General features: G+C 36.8%; 1 protein-coding gene across 2 annotated transcripts in view; it reads right to left on the bottom strand.

Moving 5' to 3' along the window:
• Positions 1–13,998, bottom strand: part of ATR (ATR serine/threonine kinase) — a 39,097-nt gene that overhangs the window by 16,785 nt on the left and 8,314 nt on the right. For both annotated transcript variants that reach the window (XM_051782021.1, XM_051782022.1), the window contains exons 10-26: positions 13,425–13,684; positions 12,832–13,022; positions 12,632–12,732; positions 12,202–12,373; positions 11,365–11,532; positions 10,299–10,493; positions 9,756–9,941; positions 9,247–9,339; positions 7,714–7,844; positions 7,376–7,519; positions 6,457–6,550; positions 5,582–5,707; positions 3,932–4,138; positions 3,605–3,718; positions 2,807–2,922; positions 1,820–1,940; positions 838–975 (exon numbers count right to left, since the gene is read on the bottom strand). In XM_051782021.1, coding sequence (XP_051637981.1) covers positions 838–975; positions 1,820–1,940; positions 2,807–2,922; positions 3,605–3,718; positions 3,932–4,138; positions 5,582–5,707; positions 6,457–6,550; positions 7,376–7,519; positions 7,714–7,844; positions 9,247–9,339; positions 9,756–9,941; positions 10,299–10,493; positions 11,365–11,532; positions 12,202–12,373; positions 12,632–12,732; positions 12,832–13,022; positions 13,425–13,684 — 2,557 coding nt within the window. The remainder of the gene's footprint in view (positions 1–837; positions 976–1,819; positions 1,941–2,806; positions 2,923–3,604; positions 3,719–3,931; positions 4,139–5,581; positions 5,708–6,456; positions 6,551–7,375; positions 7,520–7,713; positions 7,845–9,246; positions 9,340–9,755; positions 9,942–10,298; positions 10,494–11,364; positions 11,533–12,201; positions 12,374–12,631; positions 12,733–12,831; positions 13,023–13,424; positions 13,685–13,998) is intronic.

Below are 13,998 nucleotides of genomic sequence, written 5' to 3'. Positions count from 1 at the left end.
TTTTGCTTATATTTAAGTAAATGCAATGCCAAAAGACCTGTTTCCTGTTTGCTTTAGTCCACAGAATATGAGTTAACATACATAACAGAGGCTTATTGTGGATATACTTGTTCACATAAGAAAAATCATCACACACTCACAATGTTTAAACACAGACACTTTAGCAGTGAAATTTCAAAGTAATGAAATCTAAGTTATATTTTTCAGTATCTTCTCTCTAACTCTGTTGTTTCTTCCAGGACATGCTTACAAAAGAGTCCTTGCAAACTTGCATCTCTCTGTACATGTATGTGCTGCTCACAGCACAGATGGCAGCACACAGGCACATGCAGTGACAGCTGCAGCAAATTGAAGGAAAGCTCTGGACGACTCTTCTCTCGTATCCCTGCCTTGCTACAAATCCTGCTCCACATGAACCTGGTAGTTAAACAGTTTATCCACTTAAACTGCAATTGTATGCAAAGGAGAGGAAAAAATTATGGGTCTGAATTCTTGGAATTATACAAGTTCAATTTATTGGTTGTTTTTGTTGCACTCTTCCTCTTTGTACCACTCCAGCTCTTGATGTTCCTGCAGTCATAATTAACTAGATGGTATCTCATCCTAGGCCCAACTGAAGAGAGAGATGGAAATGCACAGAGAAGCAGTTCCAACACAAACTTGTATGAGCATATTCAAAACCCTGTCAGAAAATTTATATTATTAATACACAAAAAGGAGTTTAACACCTAAACAATTTATTCCTGTAAGTCTACAGTAATTTTGCAGAGCTGAACAGCTCTTAGGAAGAGCAGCTGACCACTCCTATAGAAGGCACTACCATAATATACATCTCACCTCTTGTTGATCCTCTTGACTGCATCCCAACAAAACATAGACAAGGATGTGTGGCAGCAGATAAATTGTCACCTTATAGTCATTTTTCATCATTATACTGCAGCAATCAAAAACTTTTCTGGCAAGGTCATGTCGCACCTACAGAAAGATATTATTTCCAGGAGAAGTACCATTACAAAATGCAAATATCTGAACAATTAATAGATTTCCTTTTGTTGACAACACAAATTCTAGTCCATTAAATAATTTTAAGATACTTGTCTCATACAGAAGGTTCCTCAGATTCAAACCTGCAACAAGGATGGCCAATGGCAGCTGCTATCACACGTATCAGCTGTGGATCCCACAAAAAGCCAGGGGATTTTGCTTACACGTTCCACTTTCCCATGTTTTTTACACCATTGTGAACTTGCACTGGCTAACAGAAAAAACCTTAAGGCTGAGAGTCTACCACTACACTCAGCCTCTCTTCTGCCCTAAAAAGCCTCAAAAAGTAGGAAATTAATGAAGACATTCCATTCTTCTCTGTCTGAAAGAGGACAGTGTAGCTCCTGAGCTACTGTAATGCAATTCATTTCTTACAGCGGTTGATTTGGAAGTGAAATTTTCAGTGGGTCACTTAGATATTAGAAAGGGGAAAGAAAATGAAAAGATAAGTACTTTTTATGTGCTGGGACTGCGGAGCTACGGGGAAATCTTTCCAAAACTGAGAAGGTAAATTCAGAAGCATTTGCCCATGCCTTCAGTTTTACAAGTCTCTGGACAAAGGCAAGTTCCTTTGGCTTTTAGCTTTGACACTACCTGTGAAGCCTGGCCAAGAAACAGTGCTGGGGGAGGGAAAGTGCAGAGTTACCCTGCTGAAGAAGTAGGTAAGTCCTCTAAGAGGCATATTCTCCCATCCACCCCCCATTTCAGAAACCAAAAATGCAGTTCAAGGACTATGCTGTGTACAGCAATAGAGAAAGCAGATTTATTCTCTTACCTTTGTTATAAGATAACCTGCCCAAGTTGCTGACCATTCTGCAAAATTATAACCTAATTTGCTTAAGTAAATTGGCTTCTTCATCTTAGACCAATTTACAGCCTTTTGGTAACTCTTGTACCTGCAATTTTAAAATATCCATTTAATAAAAGTAATGGTTTTATTTATAATTTACATATAAAATGCTATAATAAAATGCTATAATAAACAATAATAAATAAACAAAATTCCTTGACTGGAATCTTTAGAAACAGAATTAAGAAAACACTTTCAGTAGCCAACATCTGTTATTCTAAAGCTTCTTAAAATTAAACACAAAATAAAAATTCTCATAACATTTTAGGTTGTTAAGTATATTTCAAAGTACTATTCAAATCAGTTTTAAGAAATGCAGTTTGATAAATATTTCAGTACTATGTTCTTGACAGGAAAAACCCAGAACATATATGAAAGGCAAGAAAGACCAAAAGTTTGTTTTCTGAAAAGGCAAAGCTTATCACAGATGAGCATGACTGTCTTCATGAGGAAATAGAAAGGAATCAAATTAAGGCACAAACATAATTACATCGTTTGAAGTTTTCTTGACATTATTTTTATCATGACTTCAACAAAATGTAAAGTCAAATTAAAACTCTATAATAGGAGGAGCTCATTAAGGGTAGCAGTAATAGGATATTAATAGATTTGAGTACAGAGGAAAGAAAAAAGAAACAAAACCTTCAAACATCTTATAAGCCAATGCTCTAGGGACAAATAGGCAGATCTGGGCAAAGTATGAGCTCCTAACTTTGCCTGTTTCATTTATAGAGAATTACATTTAAGTAAGTGCTAATTCAGCTTTATGTAGAAAGACCTTATTTGAAGTTTGTATCTACACATATCACTCTTCCCAGAAGAGTGACAATCACAAAACCAAATGAAGTTAATAGTAGCCTGGGGGGGGGAATCAATATGTTATGAAAAGAAATTGTTTAAGTTGTCATATACCGTGTATTTAAGTGAGGTTCCAAGATCTCCTGCACATGCTCAGGAAACCTCCTCCAAAGCTTGGAGCCAGGGCAGTCAATGTTTGTCTCCCTACAGTCATAGATGGATAATAACTCCTGCAAAGGCAAGGTTTACATGACCATGTTAGCACAGAGAATTTTCACAACCACAGTAGTAACCAAACCTGGTGTTAATGATCTTAGAGGTCTTTTCCAGCCTCAGTGATTCTATGATAAGTAATGAGATAGAAATTATGGAATGCTTAATTCAACTAACTACTGATTTCCCAGACTGTCCAGTTGGTTGGACCACACTATCTCATATTCTTTGCATCTGCCAATAAACCAGGACTACAAGTTAAGTCTGATTCCTCCTTGTCAAACCAGCAGCAAAGACCAGAGTCTGAAAATAAGGGTACACTCCCTTTCAGTTGCTTCTTAAAAGTGTAAGCAGAAACTATCTTAGTGATCCTTACTTCTTTTCATTTCTTCCTGGGGAACCAGCACTAATTCTAAGTCACTCTCAGGATTACTCCTTGAATCATTATGAATGGACTGTTAGTTACCTCTGAAACACCAGATGTCTCCTAAAATACTGTGACACAGAAGCAAACAAATCTATCTTTTATTTGACAATTCCTCAGAATTTTAAGTGTACCTTCTAATTTAAAGCTGTACAGGATGAAGTTTCAATTACTTAAACATGTATCTCAAAATGCACATTTATATTGCACAGTTTTAAGTTCAGTGTTATAGAAATAACTTGTGATGAAAAAATAGGATCTATCATGTGTCTTACCTGAATTGCATATGCTGCAGAATCCTGAGCACGAACATTATCAGCATAAGCAAGGAATGCTCTGGTCAGTTCCATTAATAATCCATAGGCAAAATTTGGATCTTCCACACCAGCCTCAAACACAAACAGAATGCCAGTTCTATTAAAACAGAGTAATAGCTGTGTCTTTAATCTCTAAATAATCACTTGGAAGCTTAACTCTAAACTGTTTTAGTTGAGAAAGCAAGTACAGATTTTCAAAGGGTCTAAAGATAAGAGGTTCCCTACTCCCAAGGACTTGTAAATGACCCTTAACGCTAAACAAAACACTATTGCAGTGCTTCTTACCACAAATGTAAAATGTTTTCCTTGAGTTTCACTTGTTGAAAAATCGAGCCTGCCAGGATCTATGGCCCCCAGTTCACCTAAACATTCTCCACAAAGCAGTCGAGCTTGAGGATTTGCATCCTGGCAGCCAATGAGAAGGACAGTCACCAGCTGGGAGATGACTGGCTCCACAGTCTCACTGTCTGTTACATACTTGATCAATTTGTCCTAGGAGGTTGAAAAATAAAGATGAGTTATTCTACAACAATATTTATGGTAAATAATCATGGAAATTTCCAATCTGTAACTTACTCTTTCTTCCGATTTCATTTGCCCGTGACTTTAGGTCAGTGATTCCAATCCTGCCTCACTCTAACTACAGCCCCATTGCACTGAATTGCTTGTTGCCCTGGGAAGAGCTAAACAAATGAATAAGGGACTTGGGCCTTAATTAATAATGCTGTCATGGCCAATAATGTATTTCATTATCATACACCTACTAACTTCATTTTCTTTCCTTGTCCTACACCAAGAACCTCTCTTTTTTTCTACATCATCTTTTTCACTTATTTGTCCCTTTTCCAGAATTCATCCAAATTTATTTCATGCAGCTGTTGTCACACCTTCTGGTTTTGCTGCCATTTGTATTCTTATTTGCCATGTCTTGGCCATTTCTTCACTCTCATATCCTACAAAGCCCAGGGTTTCAAGTCTTTTAATCAATGTCCATCATTTTAATTGGGTGTCCTTTCTTTTCTGTTTTGGCCCATCTTTTATTCCCCAGTTCCACATTTAGTCCAAATAAAGAAAAAAATGAAGATGTTTGTCATTGTTATGTTTAATGAAAACTGAAACCACAGCCAACATAACAGAGCAAATAGTTCCACAAGCTGTGGAACTAATTGGGTTTGATTTGCCTCAGTTATTTTGCTAGACCTCTAACTAAGCAAGACATGGCAGCATTTTGCTGACCTGAGCCACAAGAATTACAGACTGGCCAGGAATTTACACAATGACTGTTCTTTTAGCTAGAAGGTTTTTTTTAAATTTCTGACTAAAGAGTGTCCCATAATCTTAGAGGTACTAAGGGGACAGATTTATTATTTTTTCCTAACAGGTCACCCTTTGAGATAATAACCACACAGATTTGTAAAGCACTATCTTCAGCTTGTACGTGGCTATAAAATTTATTTGAATATGGATCAATGGATTCAAATTTTTGAGGGTGGAAGATAAAGAAGGAAGAGGAAAAAACTGAAGGTATGAGGTGGTCACACATGTTAGTTCTTCCAGATATTACACACACACACAATGCTGGCTTTTATGTATTAGGCTCCTGATGCAAAAGTTATAAATGTTCTAACAGAGAATAAGCCCACAAAACAGATTGCTGTGAAATATCTCTTTCCTTAGAGTTGAAAAAAAAAAAGCAAATGTACCACTAGCCTTGCAGAATCAACATCACAAAGATCTGGAAGATTTGAAAGTCCTCTCATATGGAGATGTCATGAAAAAGAACCCATTTCCCCCATTATGTGAAGAAATAGCTTAAAGAACTGAGAAGAGTAACACAGTTCATGGGAACAGCCTGCAACAGTAAGGAGTTTTAAATTGATGCTCCAGATGCTGATTTGATTTGTTTTTAATTCTGCTGAGTGATGTTTTCTATACCTGATTTCTGTATAACGTTTCTTTCAGGCTGGTGAGTGCATGGATACGAACATCCACATTCTCGTGCTGAATGGCTCTCATGGACAGCTGCAGTGCTCTCTGCAAGTCGGTGCTTTTGGAGGATTCCTGAACAAGACAGGACATAAGAAGTTCAAGTTAAGCATAACAGGAATCTGATTAAGCAGCCTCTCAAAGAACACAAGTGAGAACACATGGAAACAACTACTTTATTGCCTATGTTCTCACCTATATCCATAAACCATTGTCTTTCTGCCTGTTTTTTAAAATGTTTTTCCCAAAAGGTGCTATATCTACACTTTTGGGTAAATATAATGATGGTGTAAATAAACACTATAAAATCGGAAGAAAATGCTTTGCTTTGAGTCTGTCTAAAACCAAATTAATTTCTACTTTTTCATTCCCACGAAGTAACTACTACTCCCCATCTATTACCTAATCATTCTGAGGGCAAGCAACAGAAATGGACCACAGAGTACTGCTAAAAACAGACAGACTTTGCTCCCTGTGTTTGGAAAAAGGATCAAACGAAAAGTAGTAGCTTTTCTTGTAACACAGTCATTGCCATAGCTAATGCTGCTGACTTTTAACATTCTGATCTCTTTAGTCTCACAAAAAGATGAAAAGTTTGTGTTCAGGAGATGTTATAGAAACAAGAATGTTGACTATGAGTATATTTCATTCCTAAAGAAGAATCAGAACCTGCTTCAAACTATTCCTGTGATACACAAAACCTGTTTTGTGGTGGAAGCAGATAAATACTATTTCCATTTAGCAATAAACTTTAAATGTTTTCCTCAGTTGTCATGAATTCATTTGATGCATTCAAACCAACCAACTAAATAAAAGAAGCATACCTTTCTGTATTCCTGAAGGACAACCTGAATTTCTTTTAGTTCAGGAAGGTCAGGCAGAAAATATATTTCATGTAGAAAGTCTCGTACTGCATCCCTAATAGTTACCAAAAATATTGCAAAGAATATAGCAAACATTAGTTGGATCAGAAAATTCTTAAAAACCCATCCAAACCCTTAGATAAGAACTTTATTATTCCTATTGCCAACTTTTGTTTTGAAAACTGTTGGTATGATAGAATGCAAAAAAAATGAAAGCCCAACAAAAGTAATCAAGATAATAACCATCAACTTTCCTACCAGAAAAAAAACCCACATACTTTTAAGCTATAAAATATAAGATGAAAAAGAATTAACTCAACATTATCTTCAAAAAGGTTAAGTAAAAAAACCTATTTTTTATTAAACCTTGATTTTATTTTCAGTTGGTGTGACCACTTGAAGAGAATGTATGAAATCTTACTCAACATTATAAACTGTCCAGTTCATAATTATAACTCTAATTATTGAAGAAAACAAAGAACTCATTTCCTCCCCATTTCCAACTCTCTACACTTCTCTCTAGCTTAGAGCAAATGTAAGCAATCATCATTATTCTGTAGAGGGAAGTGATTTTCCATCCCAGCAGAAAAAACACAGACTCAAGGAAACCTGGCAGGGTTAAGTGTCTGACTGGTTGTAACTTTGCCACAGCATCATGTATTTTTATAAGGACAATATAAAAACACCTTTTCAGATGAGGCTACTGCTTGCCAGATTTCAAGATCTAAACACATTTTAGAGAAGTGCAAATGTATAGAAAGATGCACTGTTTAGCAGAAAAACAAGTTCTCATCTCAGTGCTGGACAACTTAAATTTAGGGTTATCTCCATTCCTGTAACAGGATTTAATCCATATAACTGAAAATATTTTGAACAGTACCTGTTCTCAACTATGAGGAAGTGGAATATTGCTGTAGTTTCCTTGGGTTGGATATGAATAAGGGGCAATAACACCACAATCACATGGCTAAGCAAGGAGCCAAGGTAGGAATGGTCCAGACTTCGAACAAAACAATCCCAGGCTCTAAACAAGAAAAGACAACAAAACAACAGTAATCAATGGTTCTTCTCTGCATAAGACATTTTAGGTGAGTCAAGAAAAGCATTTTAAGCTGTTTCAGCTCTGTAGTTTAGATTATTGTCCAGAACAAAACAAACCAGTATATTGAAGGACAGAAACAGCAGGTATGCCACTGCTTTGGTACACCATCAGTTCACCTGCAACACAGTTCTGGAAAGTCATCCTTGTATCTCAGAGCTGTTCTCAGTGTAGTCATCATCTTCACTCTAACTGAACTCACGTGTTTGGGCCCCATGAGCTTCATTAAAGACCTAAGACTATTTAAAGCCTAGACAGAGAAAAGGCATTTTAGTGTATTAGATACTCAGGAAAACATGTACAAGCCATATTTTCTAAAAAAATCAGGCTACCTCTGTTTAAGAAATCATGCTGTATAAGACATCAAAATCAGTTTGATGTTTCAATATAGAATTCAGGTTTAGAAAAAAAAAGAGAATGAAAGGAAATCTCTGATGATAGAATTGTAACAAGAAACCATGTTATTTAGGCTATTGACAAATTGATGAAGAAGAACTGTGGACACCAAAGGAGAGTTAGTTATTATAGATGTCTGTTCTAAGACAAGATTGACTATATATCAAAAGCTGAAAAGAGCAGGCTTAGGAAATAGAGAGAAAATAAATAAACTTGCATTTAAGAAAAGAAACAAGCCCAAACCCAACTAAAGCAAAGCAACAAAACACCAACAGCATTGACGTAAAACTTCTAGCAGAAGTGATTGCAAGCATCAGGAACAGGTAATAGCTCAGCTGTCACTGACAGAAGAGAAATCCTGAGACGCAGGAGATATTTCAGTCCCAGTAACACTACCTCTAACAAGGTAGTACAATGTCCAGCATGACAGATCAGTAACATGGGAATAAACCTGAGCTTGAGGAAAGGTCATGCAAGGGGAAACTCATCAAGAACAAAAAACAGAACAAGAAAAGATAGAAATAATAGCAGGTGCAGCAAAAGAAATGCTATACAAATTAAGAAATTCATAAAATGTGAAGACATGGGGCTACGAAAATGAGACCATCTCAACATGAATATCTGAGAAGCAAAAAACCACCAGAGGAAATGCAGTCTATCAATATAAAGGTTATATCCACTCTAGCACTGAAAATTTCCTGCAGAAATCACCTGCACTACCTGTGTGAGGTGGCTACAAGCCCAGTCCTGGGCTTAGAAGCACTGCCTCAGGAGAATTTTCACACATTGTCTTGAGCTCTGCTTTCTCTAAATTACTGTAAATCTTAAAGGAGCTGTTCTGTGAGAAGCAAAACTAATAAAGTCCAGTTTCTCTTGGATTTTTTTTTTTTTATTTTACCTTTGCTCTTTGGTGCCCTTATATAACCCTGTTCCCTGCAGTAACTCCAGCTTTCTCCAGTATTCCCTCATCCTCCCACTGTTGTTTGTTTCACGCATTAAAAATAACACACTTTTCCTCCTCTGTAATTCCTCGTTGACTGACTTGTTATATATACCATGTCTGACTGAAATATTTACATTATCTGACCATTAAAGAAACAAAACAAAAAGTAACAGCATCAGGTTTAAAGAATCATATTGGAACTTCAGTATCATTGAGACTTCAGTGACAGTTGCATGACCACACAAGTAAGTCTGGAATATCAAAATAGCCCTTGCTTATTTTTGTTTTAATATTCAAAATTAATTTTACATACCATTTTTTTATCTTCAATGCCAACACTGGAACTCAGTAACTGCATGTTAAAAAAAGCCAAGATACCAAGCAATTTAGGTTGCAGATAATCAGCCTGTGGAGAAAAAAAAAAAAAAGGGTAAAAAAACAAATAGTCTTACTAATAACACATTCCTAAGCTTAAGAAATTAAAAAGCAGGTATGAAATGCTAATTCTGAAAGACAAATGAGAAAAATCCCCAATACATACACTGCTACTTAAATACCAGTGTTAATGGCACACATCCCTATTAGGCTGTGGGTTTTGGGAATTGCATGTGTGCGTTGTCAGTTTGTTTGGGCACTGTTTGTTTGGATTTGGTTTTATGCATACTTGGTATGTATCTCCCTATTCCAGGAACACTTAATACGAAATGCCAGCCTTTCCTCCACTTTTTGTCTCAAATAATGGCAAAATGTCTTCACTCTCACAACGGACAAAAAGAAACAATTACTGAGCAAAACTGAACCTGAAAATGTTGATGTCCTTACCATCTGTTCAGGTGATGTTATTTCTCTGGGTCCCCGATAGGGGTCATCATGAGAGGCAAATGAAGCCAATATGGACAGGCCATTGAAGACTTGCTGGTAGTGCTCTCCTATGCGCAGCAGTAACTCATTGTGCAGCCCCTGGTAGTCCTGCCTCAGCAAGCTGCCCAGTTCTATCTCAGTCTCATTCTGTAATCAAATAGCAAACAGAAACCAAGTCTTCATTTAATCACAATGAAATTAGCACATTGAGAAACAGGAGGCATTGGGCTCTGGTTGATTTATTATGGAAACCAAAGAAAAAGCTTCCATTCAGCAAAATGCCAAACAAAAAAACATTTTTAGAATTTGTTAAGTTCATAAAGTATCTTATAACCATTCCTCAGAGCCAACGGAACTGATTATAAATAACAAGAACAAAATTTCTGCATATCCAATTTCCCACTCTCTGCTTTGCAATACCTTTACTTAAATAAAGCAGAAGGGTCACTCTGCATCAAGTGCTGCTCCTCATCTTTAGGTAGAATAGAGCAAATGCCAGTTTACCTTGAGGTAATGAAGTGCCCGCTCAAGCTCATCCTTGGTGCAGGAACAGACCAAGTGAGAGAAGATGTATTTGAAGTTGTTGATTAAAATCTCTCTTCGGTTGACATTCAGTTGTTTCGCGATGGTTCGGATGAGCGTGGAGGCTGCAGGACTGGCCTTGGCTGCAAGGTCAGGAAGCAGAACCTGCAGGGTCCGCTGGCAAATTAAGAACAGCAGTTAGTGGAAAAAAACAAACAAAAAAATCCTCCAAAACCCCAGGATTAAGCTTAGTTCCATTTGTGTCAGCACCACAACACACATCTCTGGTCATAAGTATGACCATGGGTATTAATAAAGAACTTTAATAAGATGGAAATACAGAGTAAAAATGCAGATAGAACTAATTACTTCAGGAGCTGCTTCACCTAATCAAATACTAAGAAACAAGTAAGCAAGAAGTGAGCTGGCATTTTTTGTGTCCAGTCAGATTCTCCACATACGGAAATCTTAGAAAACTCCAAAACAAACCAAAAAACCAACATGCCCACATAAAACATGTACAGGTATTCCCCCAACCTACCATTCAACTAGAACACTGCTTAGTTAACAGTTGTGCATTTCTCATCTCTTAACAAGCAAAATACAAGTATGATTATGAAGCTACTTAGTCTTGCAGTAAAACAGATATCTAACCAGATCAGAAAGAGCAGAATCCACAGAATAGGAGCTTTCCTCATTTGAAACAAGAAAGCTGAAACCATGCAAAAATCACACCTCACAAAGGATCCCTCCAAGAGCACCAGATCACTAATACAGATAGACTTAATGAGTATTCTAGATCTTTGCTCATTATCTGTCACACTTGAATTAGCATTATGGCCATCCCTCTAACTCCTTGATAAAACTGATCCTCTGTATTTCAGCTCCCAGTTGCAGCAATCACAAAGTAGTCTATTTTATAACAAACAACAGTAACTAGAGAAAAAAAAACCAGATCTTTGACAATCACAGAAAAATTGTGGATTAAAACAGAAATTCACAAGCACACAGACAAAATATCAAAAATAGAAAGGACTGACCAACTTACCGAGAGAAAGCGATTTAGATCTGGAAAATCAAACACACTGGCAATCTCAGTTAACATGTCCAGAGCCATTTCTCTCTGGTGATCAGCTGTTTGTTTCTGCAGCTCATTGCCCTGGCATGGAGAACCCAACACCACCATTTGGCTGGAGTGCAGGGACTCCACTAGAAACTAAGCATGAAGAAATAGATATTTAGTATTATTTTTCCCTTGTTCGCTCCCTAAAACTAAACAGAAGAGTTTTACTCCCCTTTCTGTACACCTGGTTTTCTCTCCCATTTATGGTGCAGAGATCTATGATTATTACTTTGCAATAGAAGTGGATTATCATCCACTTAATAATTACATTCAATTTTGCAACCCTGGATTCAAATATTGCATTATTTTAAAAAAATTTCAAAATTAGAAAAGTTTGCTTTCAACAACTTTTTTTTAAAGAGAACTTTTGTCTTTAGGTAATGGGTAGAACAAAAAACCCAAATCAATCATGTCAGAATTATGCCTGTAAAATGCTGACTTCAATTCCAATTTTAAATCATAGTGTCTTGCAGCAATAGAACTACATAATGCAAGAAACTATACAGACCCTCTAATTCGGAATGACAGCATCTAGGGAATAAAACAGAGAAGCAATATTGTCGAGGGAAGATCAAGACAAAGTCAAAGACTTCTCATTCCTTCCTGAATATTTGTAGGGTGTTTTTATCTTGAAATCATCTTCCTCAACCTATGAGATTTCACCTTGTAAAAATACTGCAACTTTTACCTTTAATACCATTTTCAAAATACACAGAAAGAACCTGAACACACATGCCTTTCTAAACCACCATATCTTTTTACCTGGCAGATGGGCTTCTTGTACTGACTGAAGAAAGCCTGCAGCTTGACAGCCTTGGCCGCTGCCAGGGCGCGGATTTCCGCGTACGCTGCTCCGGCCACGGCAGCCGACTTGGACAGCAAACAGTGCAACAAGTGCAAGAGGGCAAACGGTACCAACTCTCCTTTTGATGCCCTTACAAAGCAAGCAGGAGAAAAAGAAATATGCAAAATGCCTCTTCATTGTACTTGCAAGGCTTATCTGCACCTCCTATGGCAGGGCAGAAGACACTGAGGAACAGCCCACATGAATCAAGAGCTCTGTGCAGTTGCAGCAGGCTCTGGACAAAGGCTGACTGCAAAATCAGTAATTTAATCTTACACTTGAACAAAAGGTTACTTTGCACCACAAACTGACATGACTGGGCAGTTTTCAAGACACTATCAAAAATACCTTCCAATATCTCCTGTTGTGAGAATCAAGGTATCTTTAAGCTCATTATTTCTTGACAATTTGGCATTTGTATAGGCTTCTTTCATTCTTGAAACAAACAGCTGGTACACAGGAAAACAAACAAAAAAATAATTTTAGTGTTTGACATTAGTGAAACAAGACACACAAACTCAAAAACCCAAAAATAAATATGAATTCACCTCTTTTATGAATCCTTCCTCAGAGTCTAAGGATTCTAGTATGTTCTTTATGCAGTCACTGAAAGCCACTCTTACATCTTTGTCTGGATCTTCCATTAGATTTAATAAAGACCCAACAAGAATCTTCACACTGGACTCATCAGTGTTAAAATCCAGATGTTTGCAAAGATGAGGTATATTTTTTATAAATGCTGGGTGGCATGGTTGGAGGAGGAAAGGAAAATATATTTTTAATACCTTTTCAAAACCTATTGAAGTGCACAAAACAGTGATGCAAGCGAGCCATAAAGCACACTATACTTTTTTTAATCAAAAGAGTAAACACTGTAAAACAGAAAAGCTATTTAAAATTCAGATTTTATCAATTATTACAGTTCTAGATATAGTCATAGACCAAAATTAAGCCAAGGTAGTTTAAAAGAATATTAATGACAATATTAAACATTAGCAGTGATATCAACTGAAATACAACACTTCAAGTTATAGCTATAAAAAACCCAATATAGAATAAAAGGAATGGAGAAAGGTACAGAAGCAGTGACTTAGTACCTCATATGGAAGTATAAAATGTTAATAAAGGTAAAGCCACATACCTAGCTTTACTGAACTGGGTGCTTTACTCTCAAGGAGAACAAGAAATGGCTTGAAAACACAGGCTTGCACAGAACAAGTTTTTCCATGAGTAGAAGTCACAGTGAGGCTGCTACACAGAATATCATGAGTAACATGTTTGATAGCAGAGTCTGCCAAGGAGGGTTGTACACAGAATGTACCAGAAAGGCAGCAAGATAATTTCCCCACTATAGCAGCACAAGCCTCCTTGACCAGCTCAGACTCATCTTTGATTTGATTTCTGAGAGGGAAACAAAAATGAAATCGTTTTAGTAGATCATTTACCTAGAAATTTGTTTTTCTACACTGTCTGAATTCTCTAACTATACTGACAGTATTATCAGGACAATTTAAGGATCTGTCTCACTAAATTATCTTTGTCCTTTTCAGAGTACCCTCACGTTCTGTTAAATATTTGAAGTAGCGCTGGGCATGGTGAGTCTGGCAGGTCAGACAGAAACTGAAGACTAACAAAAGGACAGAGGACACCAAGACATATATACAAAAGGTAAAGAAACTGGAAAAATTGTAAGAGGCATATGGACAAATATGGCA

This window comes from Manacus candei, unplaced genomic scaffold (genome assembly GCF_025592945.1).
Source record: "Manacus candei isolate 608988 ecotype Guabito, Panama unplaced genomic scaffold, ASM2559294v1 h1tg000015l, whole genome shotgun sequence".
Taxonomy (NCBI): domain Eukaryota; kingdom Metazoa; phylum Chordata; class Aves; order Passeriformes; family Pipridae; genus Manacus; species Manacus candei.
Note: the sequence above shows the minus strand (reverse complement) of the source record. Positions and strands in the feature narration are given on the sequence as shown.